The sequence below is a fragment of the Schistocerca americana genome, chromosome 4 (assembly GCF_021461395.2).
Source record: "Schistocerca americana isolate TAMUIC-IGC-003095 chromosome 4, iqSchAmer2.1, whole genome shotgun sequence".
Lineage (NCBI taxonomy): Eukaryota > Metazoa > Arthropoda > Insecta > Orthoptera > Acrididae > Schistocerca > Schistocerca americana.
The window spans coordinates 345,234,932-345,253,758 of record NC_060122.1 but is presented as its reverse complement, the minus strand read 5'-3'; the positions used below and the strand labels follow the sequence as shown (position 1 = coordinate 345,253,758).

At 39.5% G+C, this 18,827-nt stretch overlaps 1 protein-coding gene across 1 annotated transcript in view; it reads left to right on the top strand.

The window, feature by feature from the left end:
- Positions 1-18,827, top strand: part of LOC124613475 (dynein axonemal heavy chain 6-like) — a 984,594-nt gene that overhangs the window by 78,360 nt on the left and 887,407 nt on the right. Inside the window, exons 23-36 of the mRNA XM_047142181.1 lie at positions 175-268; positions 365-417; positions 2,167-2,335; positions 4,904-5,101; positions 6,604-6,675; positions 7,452-7,527; positions 8,229-8,316; positions 8,544-8,644; positions 10,804-10,862; positions 11,049-11,116; positions 11,571-11,737; positions 12,608-12,761; positions 18,177-18,339; positions 18,582-18,690. Coding sequence (XP_046998137.1) covers positions 175-268; positions 365-417; positions 2,167-2,335; positions 4,904-5,101; positions 6,604-6,675; positions 7,452-7,527; positions 8,229-8,316; positions 8,544-8,644; positions 10,804-10,862; positions 11,049-11,116; positions 11,571-11,737; positions 12,608-12,761; positions 18,177-18,339; positions 18,582-18,690 — 1,571 coding nt within the window. The remainder of the gene's footprint in view (positions 1-174; positions 269-364; positions 418-2,166; positions 2,336-4,903; positions 5,102-6,603; positions 6,676-7,451; positions 7,528-8,228; positions 8,317-8,543; positions 8,645-10,803; positions 10,863-11,048; positions 11,117-11,570; positions 11,738-12,607; positions 12,762-18,176; positions 18,340-18,581; positions 18,691-18,827) is intronic.

Genomic DNA, 18,827 nt, shown 5'->3' with positions numbered 1-18,827 from the left:
GTAAGGAAGGAAGGTGGAAACCATTCAGAAAAATCTTAAATATTTTGTTGATGTTTGTAGAATGCCATTAGTCATAAAAACATGATGTAGACTTTGTATGTGAGTTCCAGTTACCAGTATTGAATTACCAGTAGCGAATTACCAATGTACCTGAGCATATTAAAAAATTTGTAGAAGAGAGAAAATGACCATACGGTCCACGATCATAATAGAGAAATTTATTATGGTCTTGACTGGCCTTTTTGGCAGCAGATTACTGAAATAATTTGTCATCTTATAATCACTTTCTTAAAAATTTTTCATCACCTTTTAGTCATCTTTCTCAAACATTTTGTAACCTTACTCATTTTTTGAAATGCCACAGTGATGATTCAACCTAATATTCCTGCATTCAGAATCAACGTAATAGTGGTTTGTGTAAAACAACATGAGAACCTCTGACATTGATGTTAATTATTCACCTTCAAACCATGAACTAATTATTCTGGGTAACATCTGACATCAAAATAAAGTATTCAATGCTGTGTAAAATGACTTGGTTGAAATTTACTGTTTCCTATTACCTACAAGACTCAATGAAATTTTGAATTACACAAAATGTTTCTGGCTACAAATTTATAACAGTAGTATCTCAAATTATTCAGTGAATGTGAATTTCATGACATCATGCAATGTATATAATTGTATTACCGAACGGTGACATATGAAAATTTGTGCCAGACCAGGACTTGAACCTAGATTTCCACTTATTGCAAGTGGTCACCCTAACTATTTCAGATATTTGTGCACACACTCAGGCCCAATCTTGCCCACATCCTTACATCATAGTCTTTTGTATGTCTCCCTTTAAACTTGCAACTGTACTTGATTCTCATGTAGCTGATACATTACGTATATTTTGATTATCTGCAGCTGTATGAACTATTATACAAAATTATTCACTGAATGTAAATTTCATGATATCAACTGGAGTGGGTACAGATGTATTACTCAGTTGTGACATGTGAAAACTGTGAAACATGAAAACTAGGAAACCCAGGTACATGTCCTGATCTGGCACAAATTATCGTATGCACAATTAAGTAATGCATCTATGCCCATTGCAGCTGAAGTCATAAAATTCACAGTCAGTGATTAATTTGGTATAATATTTCATATAATTGCTGATTATTGAATCATATGCAATGTATCACAAACCAAGAGGCCATACAGTGGCAGAAGTGGTCTCAATTATTTCCAGTAATGCCATTTTTCCTGAACAGGGATCACGTAATGTTTGGAGTTTAGAGGGAGATGTACATAAGACTGTGATATAAGAATGTGAACAGTGACATATGGAAGTTTGGATCGGTCAGGGGAGGATGGTCTTATCTGCCGCTGAGAGCATTACTTAGGCTGCACTTCTTGAAAGATTTAACAATAATGTCTTCACTGACTCCAGATGAAACTATTTTATCCCGTGACACACCTGTTTGATTGTAGGTCATTTGAAAGCTCCCTTCGGCATGAGTTCATGTTGGGTTTCGTCCATCATCTGTTTGTTTCATTCCTCTCTCATATATTGGTTTATTTATGGAGACATCAAGTGGTTGCAGTTGTGAAGTAAGCTCTGTATTTACCTGTCTCAATTTCTCTTTCACAGAATTTTTCAAAATAATTACTAAACTGATCTGGTACATAAGAGAACTCTTCTTCAATAAAGCACCTTTCATCTCTCCCACACTCTGTTAATCCATAATTTTGTTATCAGCCTCATCTATCCAGCCCTTCTCATGTACATGAACAACAACACCTGTTGGTATTCCAGAAGATTTTGGTATAGCTTTTGCACTTGAAAATGGTCATTGGATTAACTTTAATACCATCAGTGCAAAATGATAGGACAACAGTGTAGTACATGTGTAGGTACATATAAGATTTATCTGTATAGATAAGCAAGATGTATTAATTCATACAGGCACCAGTTGAATGCACCAAAGATATATTAATTCATATTGTGACATGTTAATGTATTCTGAGTGGGTGACAGAGACATTAAAAATGATATACTTTCAGATCTTTTACAACACCTCTCTTGTTTTAATGCATGTAACATAGATCTTCTGTTCTTATCTGCCATGGTGTACACATGTATATTTGTTCTATATGTGTCTAACAAATAAAAAGTGGATAGCTCATGGAAGAAAAATCTTTAATTTCTGTGAGCTTCACGTACACCTGTTCCCCTCTATGGACATCATGACCATTGCAGCAAATCTTCGGATGCTCAAGAATAATCTTCAAGAAGAAGAACACTGCATCATCATCAGCATTATTGTACTAAGAGAGAGAAGAGGTAATTATCGTTAATAGGAAGTGAACTTTTGAAACTAATTATCTCTAGTTCATGTTGCAGAAGATTGCAAGCAGTTCCTATTGTCATGTCCTGCATGGTGTTTGTGTAAAAGAAAACAACTTTACCACTCGACAGCTGCTGATTAAGATCTACATCTACATCTGCATTTATACTCCGTAAGCCACCCAACGGTGTGTGGCAGAGGGCACTTTACGTGCCACTGTCATTACCTCCCTTTTCTGTTTCAGTCGCGTATGGTTCGCGGGAAGAACGACTGTCTGAAAGCCTCCGTGCGCGCTCGAATCTCTCTAATTTTACATTCGTGATCTCCTCGGGAGGTATAAGTAGGGGGAAGCGATATATTCGATACCTCATCCAGAAACGCACCCTCTCGAAACCTGGCGAGCAAGCTAGACTGCGATGCAGAGCACCTCTCTTGCAGAGTCTGCCACTCGAGCCTGCTAAACATCTCCGTAACGCTATCACGGTTACCAAATAACCCTGTGACGAAACACGCCGTTCTTCTTTGGATCTTCTCTATCTCCTCTGTCAACCCGATCTGGTACAGATCCCACACTGATGAGTAATACTCAAGTAGAGGTCGAACAAGTGTTTTGTAAGCCACCTCCTTTGTTGATGGACTACATTTTCTAAGGGCTCTCCCAATGAATCTCAACCTGGTACCCACCTTACCAACAATTAATCTTATATGATCATTCCACTTCAAATCGTTCCGCACGCATACTCCCAGATATTTTACAGAAGTAACTGCTACCAGTGTCTGTTCCGCTATCATATAATCATACAATAAAGGATCCTTCTTTCTATGGGTTCGCAATACATTACATTTGTCTATGTTAAGGGTCAGTTGTCACTCCCTGCACCAAGTGCCTATCCACTGCAGATCTTCCTGCATTTCACTACAATTTTCTAATGCTGCAACTTCTCTGTATACTACAGCATCATCTGTGAAAAGCCGCATGGAACTTCCGACACTATCTACTAGGTCATTTATATATATTGTGAAAAGCAAAGGTCCCATAACACTCCCCTGTGGCATGCCAGAGGTTACTTTAACGTCTGTATACGTCTCTCCATTGATAACAACATGCTGTGTTCTGTTTGCTAAAAGCTCTTCAATCCAGCTACACAGCTGGTCTGATATTCTGTAGGCTCATACTTTGTTTATCAGGCTGCTCTGTTTCCAAGTTCTTCTGCATATGATGTTACTTTCAATTTATAGCGCACCTCATATGAATAATTTTTATTTTTTCCATTACAAAACTAGCTACTAACAAAAATATTGTACTGTTACTGATAACACAAACAACTTGCAATTCAAGTTCACTGGCACTGTAGATTGCAATGATCCATCTTAGGCTAGACAGTGCTCTGGGTTTGTGATAGTGGGGCTGGAAGGAGAGAGTGTTAGCAAGCTTGTGATACCAATGTCAGACCTCTTTCTTGCACCAAATTAATTTTATTTTTGTACATGCATTTTTTTCACATGCGCTTGTTTTTATAGTTACTGTTTTAGCAACTTTCATGGCAACAGTTCCGTTACTTGGCACATCAAATATAAGACGATGTTCGTTCATATACGCTATATGGCTTAGTTTCACACAGGTTTCATTTTGAAGTTGAATAATAAAGCAATAGAAAGATAATCTTACCTCTTCATACTCTTACGGCATTTTCTGAGATATTTTGGTTGTAGTTTGCATGCCAAGTCCATAACGCTTCATAAACCTGTAGCACCAACCATCTCCACTGTTAAAGTCTGCTAAGTTCCCCTGTAGCACTGACTTACAAGTGTATATTTGAATCATTTTTGTATTAATTCTGATGCCGTTTTGATGATGTCCTTGTATCCATTTCAATATGTTACCTTCTAGTTTAGGACATTTTGCACCCAATCCTCTATTTGCACATTTAGCCCTCCTCATTTGTTTTCAATCCTTCTTTACTAGCGTACCAATCACAAATTGTTTCTTCTGTTGGTGAAGGGCCAAAATGCCACTCAGCTGCTCTGTTTCCGAGTTCTTCTGCATATGATGTTACTTTCAATTTATAGCCCACCTCAAATGAATAATTTTTATTTTTTCCATTACAAAACTAGCTACTAACAAAAATATTGTACTGTTACTGATAACACAAACAACTTGCAATTCAAGTTCACTGGCACTGTAGACTGCCATGATGCATCTTAGGCTAGACAGTGCTCTGGGTTTGTGATAGTGGGGCTGGAGGGAGAGAGTGTTAGCAAGCTTGTGAATCCCCGCAACTCATGTTCGTCCCATCGGTGCACTGCTGTTGCTTGTTGAATGCATTATTGCCAGATAGAGACAGGTTTCCTGCAGCATCAAAAATATGGCCATTTTTGAGACTTGTGGGAATTTTAAGTCATCACTGGACATTTTGATATTAATTTCAAGCACAAGACACATCTGAAACTTGGGAGGTGATTTTTTAAAGAAAAAAGTGTGTCTTATAGTCCGTAAAATATGGTATTACAAAATAAGTGGCAGAAAATGGTACTAGTTCACTTTCAAGTTGAATCAACAATAGGGAAAGATAAACTTACTACATTGATCCATAATATGCTGACGGCCAACTTCATTCAGATCACAGATGATGTAAGCATGTCAAAAACGATAACACGAACCAATGGCATATTGCACGGGGACCCATTATGCCCTTCAGTTTTCAATATTGCCACATATGATGTTGGACACATAATAAGAAACGGAGGACGTCAAAATCTACGTATATGAGGACGACATGGTCATTGGATCAAACTCCAGACTCAAACTGAAAAGAGCAACCATTCAACTCGAGAAGTGGGCACAGATGAACAAAATGGAAATTAACACGGGAAAAACCATAAAGATAACATTACACAGCAAAGGTCGAGAAGCTGTGGAGGACAGACTATATCTTGGGACGGAACCTCTTATGACAGTCAATAGCTTCAAATATCTGGGACTGGTTCTGAAAACCTGCCAGATCATTCTGAATAAATGTAAAATCTTGAGCAGCAGCTGCCACAAAAGCCATGTTTGACATCAAGGCAATATCCACACTGTCACTGAAAACAGCCATGGCCTTGTTCACCGCAAAAATATTTCCCATCAGAACCTATGGAATAGATCTCATTTGGGAAAAGTTGAGTTTAAAAGACCTAAGGACTCTGGAAGCAGTTAAACCACACTTCTTGAAAGCCGCCCTAGGTGTTTCAAAACATACAAAGTCGAGGCTAGTATACGAACTTGCCAGGGAACCCTCATTCATAGAGGAATTGTGTATGAGGCACCCATCCACCAACAACTCGAATAAACCCCTCATGAAAGAGAGAAGAAGAGAAGGGAATAGCAGTGCATGGATACCATCACGAAATATGCAAGAACAAGAGTTTCCACGACCCTGGCAGCAAATGTGTGTGCGCGAATTGTGCGACCAACTCCATGACAGCTGTAAAATATGAGTAAAATCACTGATAGAATTCTTTAAATAATAAACAAAGTGAACACTTAGATGTGACGAACAAGATGTGATACCACAAATCTATGCAATTTATGTAACTTATGCACAACTTGTGCACATTTATTCTGATAATAAAATACTTTACAGAAAGGCAGGAATATTTAACTTACAAATGGTGTAGGTCATTTTCTTCGTGTGTACTGATTAGCTCACCAAGTTTTTATATATAGTGAACTGTTGTGGTAACGTTAGTTAACTATAACTTTAACTAAACATTATTCTAATGAAAATTAATTACACAAATGGAATTGGAACACTTGAAATAAGTACCTGTACCACAGATACCAATAACATAGTGTTGAAAAAAGAACTTGAGATTCTCAAGTAGATGCTACATATCACTAGGTACCATAAACGTATTGAAAATAAGACAAAATTTAGTGAAAAATTTTTTTTTGTGTTTTTGGGAGTAGAAAAAGATAAAAGATGGAAAGGATCCATTTGCTTTGTCACACTGTTGTCAACCAATTTTCTGTTGATCTGCCAGACATATAACCCACTGCTGGAAATACCACCAATGGAAGCATCTACCTAATTTAGTCCAAAGACATCTGATAGCAATTCCTCCTGCAGTTTCTCCAGTTCACCAGATTGGAACTGACCTCTTGGGGGGAGTTCCAAAGTAAAAAAAAAGGTAGTAAATGGATTGTAGTGTGCACTGACCAACCCAGCTGCTATACTGTCATGAAGGCTGTTCTGATTCTGATTCATGTTTCTTCTGCAAGACATAATTTTGAAGCGTGAATGGAGCATCATAATGCATGATTATAGGACATTGTCCAGGACTAGTGTCAGAAGTAAATTTACACTCCAAAGTTGTCCACTGATTCACAGTTTCTGCTACCTGTAAATTAATGGTCTGATAAAATATGTTTATAATATATTTGTAGATTTGCTCTTGACATACAGTGACATCAAACAAAAAGATTGGGCTGCAGCAGTGCCTGTCATGATATTTGCATACAAAAAAGCAAAATACAACACTAACACTTTAATGCAGTTTTTCCTGATCATGGTTGAGAAGCTGAAAGAGAAGTGGATACTGTGTTAACTTTTCATCTTGACAATGCTTGAGACTATTACATCAAATAGCTCATCACCAGAAGTGATAAAGCAAGACAGTTGTTAAGCACACACATGCATGCACACACACACACACACACACACACACACACACACACACAACACACACACAACCCACAACCACACACAGACACACACACACACACACACACACAAACACACACACACACACACACACACACACACACACACACACACACACAGAGAGAGAGAGAGAGAGAGAGAGAGAGATATATATATATATATATAGAGAGAGAGAGAGATTGGATGCTTAGAATAATGACCATGAATGTAGTATCTCCAGACATTGATGTGTAAGCTACAACCCTGATGACCCAGTATAGATTCTTACACTTGTACAGAAAGGTGGCTATCATAAAAATTACTGAAGTTCCACTGTGCCTATACTGAGTCTTACATGACTTTTCAGACAATGAAATAAGAATTACAGAGATGTTTGCCATCTCCACACCATAAACCCCTGTTCTAGTCTTGGCCAGACATCAAGAACAGTGGTTCCACCACAAGGAACATGAAGACCTGCCCAATGATCATTATTCCTTGATGTGAGTAATTTGAACAGTGGGGTGACCATGAGGATGTGACTACACAACTAAAAATTCTGGGTCAACCAGTCCTGCCAAATAAAGAACCACTAACTAGATACAGATGATACAGATACGGGAAACCATAATCCATACAGGAACAACGTGTTACTCTTTTTGGGAGGTGGTAGCAGTTATAGCATATGCTGTGTGTTTTTTCTCTGTGGTGTAGAAGCTATAGTCAAATTTAATTCACCTTCTGTTGTTATTTATCACATAACATTCATAGTTTATAGGAGTTATTTATTTATGTAATATTTTAATTCGCCAGTACATTGTATGTCGTTCAAATAGAAGCAATCTCTACCAAGGTAGGCAGTTCAAACGAATCTGCACATTTGACTGTGCTCTAAATTCATGCCTTCAGTGCAAAGCATTGGTTCTTGTTGACGACCCTACTCTCCTAACACATACTTGACTACAGATTCTACATGAAAGTAGGTCCAGTGTTTGTTAGATCTTTTTCAGTTAGTGTTCAGTATGTCACTGTGAGAGGGCAACTGCTCATACTTTTTGCAGTGTGAGTGTTCATATCTCTAATAACAAAGCTGCACAATTACCATTTCAGTGTACTGACCGCTACAGGAAGGTCTTGGAGGAAATTTCTAAATTCATCTGGTAGGATTCTTCTATAGCTTCACTAAATGCCCCATTATATATAGCTTGCATTTCCTCATATTATCATATGGTAAAATAAATATGATGGATTGGCAACAACAATTTGCTAAGAGTGCTGTAGACAACATCAAAGTACTTCTAGAGCATTAATCAGCCTGGCACTTTTGACAAATTCTGTTTTTATATCTATTAATATTTTTATAGATGTTGTAATCTAAGGTCTCTTTGATTATGTAGTCATTATCATCAGCCATCATCATCTTGCAGAGTTTCCAGTCACTGGCTCAGTCTGTTTTAAACATAAGCCTCTCCATCAGCTTCTGTCCTCCTGACATCTCTTTGTCTCCACTTTGATGCAGTCTCATCCTTTCCTTTGCATGCAGCCCTTAACTCCTTTCAGCCACCAGTCTCTTGGTCTTGCTCTTAATCTTTTTCCCTTTTGTGTTGTGTATCTTCCTAGGTATCTCCCATTTGCTTAACATGTTAATACCACCTAAGCCTTGATTTGTGCTTCACGAATTCTTGATCCTTCTATTCCTTATGTTGTTCATCTTTTTCTATCCAGTACAATTCCTCAAGAATTTCATCTTAGTAGCCTGTATTCTGCTTCTCTCTTTTCCTTTCATTACCCAAGTCTCCAAGGCATATGTAAGGACTGAAACATACTATACCTGGTATATAAACCTTTTGATGTTTTGATGGAGATCCTTGCTCCGTATCAGGCTTTTATTCAAGAATACTTCTGTTTGTGTGCCCCTGCTCTTTTATTTCTCTGTCATTTCTTTCATTCTCCTATATTAAGGTTCCCAGATACTCTCAGGTCTCCACCTCCCTCAGCTGTTCTCCACCAACTCTTATTCCAGCTTTGACTCTCTCCTTCTTCCTGGTTGTGATCAGTATTTCACACTTTGCTATATGTCCAGCTGCTCCTTATTTTCCCCTCCTTGCTTCCCTAAATCATCAAATTATGTGCAAACACTATTGCATTCACCTGTCCTTCATCAATTACTTGTGCTACTCCAGTCATTATCACATACATCATCACAATGAATAGCGATGGTCAAGGTGCATTTCTCACTTCAAGCCAGTCTTCTGTTCCAGTCAGTCTGATCTCTCTCATCCCACTTCCACAAAGATCACTCATCTATTGTACAGTTCTTTTATCCTCCTTATAACCTGCTTTTTTACTCTCTGCTCTCTAGGACTTCCATACCTTGTTTCTACATATTCTATCATAATAGTTTTTCATTGTCCTGAGAGGCCATGAGTAAATCTGTTCCATATTCATAGTGGTTTCCCTGTAACTGTCGTATAGTGAAAATTAGATTTACTGTGGACCTTCTTATCCTGAACCAGTGTCATTCTTCACTCTCCCTTATTTCTGTTTTTGTTCAAATGCATGTTTCCAAAACTTGCTCAGAAATCTTTGCACAGTTGCTCTTTAGAGTGATTCCCTGAGAGTTTTTCACTCTTATTTTTCTTACTTTTCTTGAAGATCTGGATTGTTATTCCCTTCTTCTAGTCTTCTGGCATTCTCCCTTACCACAAAATCATCATCTCTCAATAGAACCATTGTATCCCCATGTGTCCTGCTGCTCCCACCATCTGCACACTCAGCTCATCCAAATCTGATGCCTTCCTTCTATTCATCTTTCTTAGAGCATTTTCCACTTCTCTGTATGTTATATTTTTCTCTCTCTGCAGTTCCTATTCTTTTGCCTTTATTTCTTCTTCCTCCTCCTCCAAGTCCCATTTGGGTTCAAGAGTTCTTCAAAATACTCCCTCCACATAATTTTGTGTTCCTTCTGATTTTCTACCTCTTGACCACTTTTATTCACCATTCAAACATAGTCCTTCATATCATTCCACCCTTTCCTTTCTACTATCCCATGTAGGACCTTTTCAAACCTTCACTATCCTCCTCATTATTCTAGTCCACTCTTCACTCCATCTTCTTCCCTCCTCTTCCACCAATCTGCTAACTTGGCTTTGTCATCTTTCATGTCCAGTACTCTTCTCTTGTCTCTCTATTCTATTTTGGACTATACCGTAAAGCCTAAGTCTTCTTCTGCACTGTATAGTTCGTATCTTCATTCCACCATAATGTTTCCTTCAATCTGTTTTTGTTGTGTGTCCTTCCACGTACTACTTCTGCTGCACTTACTGATGTCCTCTTAAATCTACCTCATTTCTCCTCCACCATATTTTGTTCATCAATTGAGAAATTTTTATTCACTTTTTTGAGATACTATAACTTGCTCTTTTCTTCTTTCATTTTCCATACTCTTACATGATCAGCCTGGTTTTCTGTCTGTTTCTTATCCATAGCACCTCTCAGGTTCATTATTAGCAGTCAGTGGTGCAGTCCAAGGCCTCTGATGGTGTTACCTTGATATCATTTTGTTACCATAGAGGATATTTGTATTTTCAACTACTGTTTTTATGTAGTATTACGTTTAATTATTATTTCATAAAACTATATTGAGGGGCTTGTAGCATCTGTAGGTGATTGTTCCTGTCAACCACTTTAACGAATTAAAATTAAAACATCCACAAGTTAATAATTTTTACTTTGTCTCTTACAACTAACAAATAAACTGTCAAAATCCTTCATAAAAGTTTTGAATTTACAGATGGCCATCTGTGTAATGTAGCAATAACAAACAGTGCACTTTTCAGTACTAACTCTCAAGCATATGCTTAAAGTTCTGATATGTATAAAGTTTAATTACTGCTGAACTTTTAAATTCATATGTATTTTTGTGGGAGTGTGCCTCCTTTACTAATATTTCATCCACATGAAGAAGCAGCTAATTATAACCATGTTGTATTCTTTGTGTTTCAGCCTCTTTTTTTTTGTGCAGTTGCAATAGAAAGTATTTTACCTGTACAACTTGTAATTATAATCATTTACATGCCATACAGTTTTTATGTTTGTTGTTTTACAGGTTTCAGACTGACAGATTACATCAATAACTTGAGGTCATTCCTAAGATACAATTCATTTACTTTATTTCTTCCTCCCAAAATATTCAGATAAAGGAATCTGATTTCAAATTTCAATCCCTGTAAATATTCAGTATAACAAGGGGCTTTATCTTCATTTGATGATGCCTCACATTATTCTCTATATTTTACTTACCACTATTTCTCACAAGGCAAAATTAATTTTTTACAGATCACTTTTTCCGTTCTATGAGTACAAACATATGTTAAGTGTTTTTTGCTGTAATTAGTTGTGTATGATTATTTGACCCATTGTTTTATCTCTATTACCAATTTTTAAGTAATTTAGTGAATTAGTATTTTGTACTTAAAGGAAAAGCATCAGCCATGCAATTATTTGAAGACTGTATTGTAATGAAGTGAATGTATTTCCCTTGCAGCTACCTCTCTTTATTATTAACCTTCTCATTGATGAGCACACATTACTACTTGATCCTCCTGAGCGTGCCTATATTGAGTCTCTAAGTCAATTGATGGACTTCTGGGAAGAAACAGTAATAAATATAAACACGTTTCTTCCAGATCAATATTTCAAACCGTTCACTGAGTAAGTTTTGAATTTGTTTATGCTATTCATTAGAAAATCTATTTGTTTCTGGCGAAATAATCTGTTATAATCCAATAAAGTTTGTCAATTTGATGTCCTAACCATTTTCTTATGATTCTTCCTGCATTCTTTGTAATGTTATCTTTCTGCCTTTGACTCTTAAAAAAATCAGCTTTAAACATAATCATAGAGAACTAAGTCATATACAAAAGTAGCTTATTACAGTAAGTAAGTAATAACTGTCGAGGATAGCATGTGATGTTGGAGGGACGAGAGTGGATACAATAACACTGGATATATCCAACAAAGTAATGGATTAAATGATAAATGACTATTTTCCTAACAGTGTACTCACAAACAAGGAAGACATATGTTTATTAAAATATAAATGTGGGGCTCTGCTGCATTCTTGTTTATCTGTGTTTGTCTTTACTGTCTGATATTTATTGTGTTTGCAAAACCTTCTGTCAGTACACAGAAGTTTCCTACATCATAAAATTTTTGCTATTATAGTGTCTTGACATTCGCCCATGACTTGGGTTTATTCACGTAGACATTTTTGTGTGTCGTATTACAGTGAAGAATGACAATAGTTTCAACAGAGATGAATAGTCAGTTGTCATCTGCACAAGAAAACCTTTATTTGGTTCACTTTACTGTTTTCAACAGTTCAAACTGTTATCTTCATAAGTCAAACAGGCTCAAATCATTGGTAAGCCAACATCAAAATAAGAATTGGATAGTGGTGTCCTACAAAGGACTGGCAAAAAGTGCAGCACCTGGGCTTAAGTGTTCTTTGTTTAGAAGGTGGTGCATTGTTGCTGTCTTCAATTCCCAACATTTTAGCGGCATTCTGTCTAATTTGTTTAGGCAAGGAGTGAGTGGGTGTTCTCTTGCACATATGGGATTTACTAATGACCTTCTGACATCACATAAAAACATTCTTCAGGAAATCCTCTCATTATTATTTGCGTATATGATGAAGGCGTTAATGCAAGGAACGTCAATCATTCAGAAAAACAGGGCAAGTGGCTAGCATCTAGTTTTTCTTGAAGTTGAATAAGTAGCGCACATTTCATCTATTGTGTCCACACCTGTTTTGGTCTTATTGTACATTATTATAATTTCTGGTTTCTTTTCTTCAGCAGTATTAGTGTCAGTGGCACTGTCATGATGCAAAGATGAAAGGAGAATACCGTTTTTGCACTTCTTTGGTACATATGAAACTATAGTGATATCCTTTCTGAATCCAAAAAGGCTGCTTCTGAGTTCAAGATCTCTTGTGCAAACAAAGTCTGGAGGGAACTCCCTCTATTTCTTTCTAAGAGTTCCTACTCCTTTAAGTTTCTTTTTCAGGAGCTCTTCAGCTAGTGGTACGGAACAAAACCATTTGTCTAGTGTCACGTTGTGTCCTGTACCTTCAATAGGCAATACAAGTCTATTTACTACCTCCTTAGGCGAGTGTGACAGTGCAAAGGGACCCTCTGTTTCCAAACATAGATTTCCATCCCCAAAGTATACCATGTTTTTACGTCACATAAGATGAAAATTTTCCAACCATCCACTGTCGTATACTGAGACACAGTATAATTACTGAAACAAATACTAACAAAGAGATAGAGGGGCTGGCCAGTACTTACCTCAGCTCAGTACAGCCGATAGATACACATAAAACAGAACTGAAAATTTACATTCCTAGCTTTCGGAACTTTGTTCCTTCATCAGGGAGGAGACAGGGGAAAAAAGGGAAGAAGGGAAAGTGGATTCAGTTACTCGCAACCCAGGTTGTGAAGCAACAGGTAAAGGTAAACAGGGAGGGTAGCAAGGATGGAGGCATGGTTGTCAGAGGGAAGCCATGCATCCGCCCACAACCACCTACTCCAGCCCCGCTACTGGTAAAACATACACAATTCAAGGCAGGGCTATGTGTGAAACTACACATGTCATTTATCAACTGACGTGCCTGCACTGCACAGCCTTTTACATCGGCATGACAACAACCAAACTGGCTGAGCGAATGAACGGACACAGACGAACTGTCCGCCTAGGAGATGCCCAATACCCAGTAGCGGAGCATGCCCTCCAGCATAATTCTAGGGACCTAGGAACCTGCTACACCGTATGTGCCATTTGGCTTCTCCCACCCAACACCAGTCCCTCTGAACTGCGGAGATGGGAACTTGCACTCCAACACATCCTTTCATCCCGCCATCCCCCTGGACTGAACCTACGTTAAACAACCTCACTCCCATTCACTCTTCAGTCTTCTCCTCTTTCCCTTTCCTCTTTAGCCATTCACGCATCTTTTCATCCTACATAGTTGTGTTTATCTTTATACTTTACTTCTGTATGCATCCTCTTTGGTTTGAAGCTGGCACAGTACTTACAGTAGAATATCTTTGGCTTCCCTCTGACAACCATGCCTCCATCCTTGCTACCCTCCCTGTTTACCTTTCCCTGTTGCTTCATAACCTGGGTTGTGAGTAACTGAATCCACTTTCCCTTCTTCCCTTTTTTCCCCTCTCTCCTCCCTGATGAAGGAACAAAGTTCCGAAAGCTAGGAATGTAAATTTTCAGTTCTGTTTTATGTGTATCTATCGGCTGTACTGAGCTGAGGTAAGTACTGGCCAGCCCCTCTATCTCTTTGTTAGTATTTGTTTCACATCTTATATGAGATTTTCCATTAATCATTTAGATCACCTATATGGTCCACATCCTTCATTGTTTTGTCCCTTTTGTTAGCTATCACTTACGTCTGTCATCTTAACACTTTCTCTTCTTCAGTGTTTTATATATACATGAATAAATATTTTCGTCACCAACTGTGCTAGTTTCATCTTCCTCCTATTATCTTGTTCCGTTTATAGTCCTCTTCTCTTTTTTATTTATTGATTTATTTATTCAACATTCCATAGTTTTAACGTTCGTTATTCGCTGTTTCCCAGCCAACAATCACTGCCAACAATCTCTTCCACACCTACCAGTATCATCCATTTCCGTCGATTTCTTGTTGCTGGCGATATTTTTGTGCCATTGGCTATCTTTCTCTGCCACAAGAAAAATTTTTTGGGACATTTCTGCCCCACCCGCGATCTTTTTTGCGGCACGCGCGATCTTTTTTGCGGCACGCGCGATCGCTTTTGCGGCACGCGCGATCGCTTTTGCGGCACGCGTGATCTTTTTTCGCCACTCGCTATCTCTGTTTTTGAGCTACGTGTGTTCTTTTTCCCCTGATCTGGACATACTTGCTTGGTCTGGTCAACTTTTTCCGTATTTTTCTTATTTACTGGTCTTCCTTTGGTATTGAACATTACCAACACAATTTCTTTCCTTCTCGTCCTTCCCTCCGCGTTTTACTCCTTCTTATGATTACTATCTCAACTTTAGTTATTTAATTTCCCTATCCACCAGTTACCCACTATGTACCCTAATCCTATACCACATTATTTACATTCATTCCGGAAACATGCATTCACTGTAGCCAAACTGCAATCCCACATACTTTTCCTCCAGTCCTGCTTAACCTTTGGAATTACCCCTAAAGGGCTTACCTTAAAAGTTCCCATCTCTGGGTGCAATTCCTCCTTCCACCAGTCTCTCCTGGACTTCCAGAACCTTCAATCCTTAGCCCTTACCCAACACCCCACACAGACCAAATCTCAACTATAACCACAGTCAAATGCCACATATCACCAGTCCCAATTCAGTCCTAAACCTCTCATCCAGATCCCTCTCTCCTCCAGAGACATCTGTTCTATCAAAAGGCTTAACCTTTAGCCCCACATCTAAATTCAACCACACTGCCCTGGTTAAAGATCTCCTCTCATTCACCCGGAACCTCAACTGGAAATATCACTTCACTACCCAAACACAGCCCCCAAGTACTAGACCCAGTGTTGAACCCTGTCTAGAACAGTTTCGACTGCCTTCTCAAAGGGATCCTCCTCCCCTCCCCCAAAACCATCCCTTGCAGACATTTCAGGAATTCCTCACATCCAGTGTTGCCTCCCAGTCCTTCTTGAAGAACATCCCGACAACCCCCAACATCACCCCAGCTGAATCCCGTGCCATTAAAGAGCTGAAAATAGACCACTCTATTGTCATCCTCCCGGCGGATAAAGGCTCCACAACTGTCGTACTTGACCGTGTGGAGTATGTGGCAGAAGGACTGCGTCAACTCTCTGACACCTCAACCTACAAAGCTGTTACCCAGGATCCCATTCCCTCCATCCAGACTGAACTGCAAAAAATCCTAAAAATCCAAGGTCCCTCACAAGGCCTCACAACGGCTTCCATAGACTTACTCACTCCACCTGAGCCACGTACCCCTACCTTCTACCTATTACCCGAAATCCACAAAGAGAACCATCCTGGCCGTCCCATTGTAGCAGGCTTCAAATCCCCAACCGAACGTATCTCAGCTCTGGTAGACCAGCACCTACAACCTATCACCCGCAGACTCCCATCCTACATCAAAGACACAAACCACTTCCTAGAATGCCTCAAATCCATTCCCACTCCTCTCCCACCTGAAACCTTTCTTGTCACCATAGATGCTACATCCCTTTACACAAACATCCCACATACCCATGGTCTCTCTGCCCTTGAGCACTACCTCTCCCAACGCCCACCCGAAGATCTTCCAAAAACCTCGTTCCTTATCACACTTACCAACTTCATCCTCACCCATAATTACTTCACTTTTGAAGGCCAGACCTACAAACAAATCAGGGGAACGGCCATGGGAACCAGGATGGCTCCCTCCTATGCCAACCTCTTCATGGGCCGCATGGAGGAGGCTTTCCTGAAGACCCAACAGCTGCTTCCCCTGGCCTGGTATAGGTTTATAGATGACATCTTTGTGGTCTGGACTCATGGTGAAGAAACACTCCTTAATTTCCTCCATAACCTCAACTCCTTTTCGAATCTGAATTTCACCTGGTCCTTCTCCAAAACCCAAGCCACCTTCCTGGATGTTGACCTTCATCTTGTTGAAGCTCACATCCACACCTCTGTCCATATCAAACCCACAAACAAACAACAGTACCTTCACTTTGATAGCTGCCATCCTTTCCACATCAAACGCTCCCTTCCCTACAGCCTAGGTATTCGTGGCAAACGTATCTGCTCCAGTGACGGATCCCTCAACAACTACACCAATAACCTGACCAGTGCTTTCCTCTCCCGCAACTATCCTGCAGACCTTGTCCACAAACAGATTTCCCGAGCAATACATTCCTCCCCGTCCAACAACAATGTTCCTACCCCCAGACCACACAGAAGCATCCCCCTTGTCACCCAATATTATCCTGGCCTCGAAAACATCAACAAATTACTCCGCCAGGGATATGACTTTCTCAAGTCAACCCCTGAAATGAGATCATCCCTTGACAAAATTCTCCCCACACCACCCAGAGTTGCCTTTCGTCGCCCCCCTAACCTCCGTAACATCCTTGTTAAACCCTACAATATTCCCAGACTACCTTCTCTACCCAGCGGTTCCTACCCCTGTAACCGACCCCGCTGCAAAACCTGCCCCATGCATCCGCCCACAACCACCTACTCCAGCCCCGCTACTGGTAAAACATACACAATTCAAGGCAGGGCTACGTGTGAAACTACACATGTCATTTATCAACTGACGTGCCTGCACTGCACAGCCTTTTACATCGGCATGACAACAACCAAACTGGCTGAGCGAATGAACGGACACAGACGAACTGTCCGCCTAGGAGATGCCCAATACCCAGTAGCGGACCATGCCCTCCAGCATAATTCTAGGGACCTAGGAACCTGCTACACCGTATGTGCCATTTGGCTTCTCCCACCCAACACCAGTCCCTCTGAACTGCGGAAATGGGAACTTGCACTCCAACACATCCTTTCATCCCGCCATCCCCCTGGACTGAACCTACGTTAAACAACCTCACTCCCATTCACTCTTCAGTCTTCTCCTCTTTCCCTTTCCTCTTTAGCCATTCACGCATCTTTTCATCCTACATAGTTGTGTTTATCTTTATACTTTACTTCTGTATGCATCCTCTTTGGTTTGAAGCTGGCACAGTACTTACAGTAGAATATCTTTGGCTTCCCTCTGACAACCATGCCTTCATCCTTGCTACCCTCCCTGTTTACCTTTCCCTGTTGCTTCATAACCTGGGTTGTGAGTAACTGAATCCACTTTCCCTTCTTCCCCTTTTTTCCCCTCTCTCCTCCCTGATGAAGGAACAAAGTTCCGAAAGCTAGGAATGTAAATTTTCAGTTCTGTTTTATGTGTATCTATCGGCTGTACTGAGCTGAGGTAAGTACTGGCCAGCCCCTCTATCTCTTTGTTAGTATTTGTTTCACATCTTATATGAGATTTTCCATTAATCATTTAGTATAATTACTGACACAGTTTGACATGAATAATTCAAACACAACACTTCTCTGAATTCAGTTAGGTGATCAAGTTCTGTATGCTGTGGTCTGTCTTGAATATCATCGAATACCAAACAATGCAACAAGAAACGAAAGCACTGTAAACTCATTGTTGCATGAAATATTGCAATTCCAAAACCATTTGTGTCCCATAAGTCTTCCAGATTTTGGTATCCTGTGCCGTAATGCCCAGCCAATATCAAAAGACCCAGAAAAGATTTGATTTCTTCCTCATTTGTTGGTTTGGCATCACAGTCTCTTGTAAAATTTGATGCAATGTGTTGTATGTAAATATTTGTGCATTATGTAATCATTCTAATTATTATGTCATTTATAAATATTGAAAAACAATCCATAGCAGTTTTCGCAGATTTTGTGATAGCTTACACACCAGGGAGATGAATAATGAGGCCTACACTTCTAGTTCTTATGTTGCGACTAGGACAACTTTTCATATGCTTGCTTTCATTATCTGCTGCACTTACTTGTGGTTCCAGTTCCAGGTTGTCTTCATCCTCTGTTCTTGTGTCACTGTGATGAGAGAGAACTTCACAACTGTCTGTTTCCTCCTCTTCCTCTTCTCCTCCTTTTTAAAAGTTTCATCTAACACCTCTTCCAGAAGCTTCCACACTCTTTCTTGTTCTATTTTGTCACAGTCCATAGCTGTTTT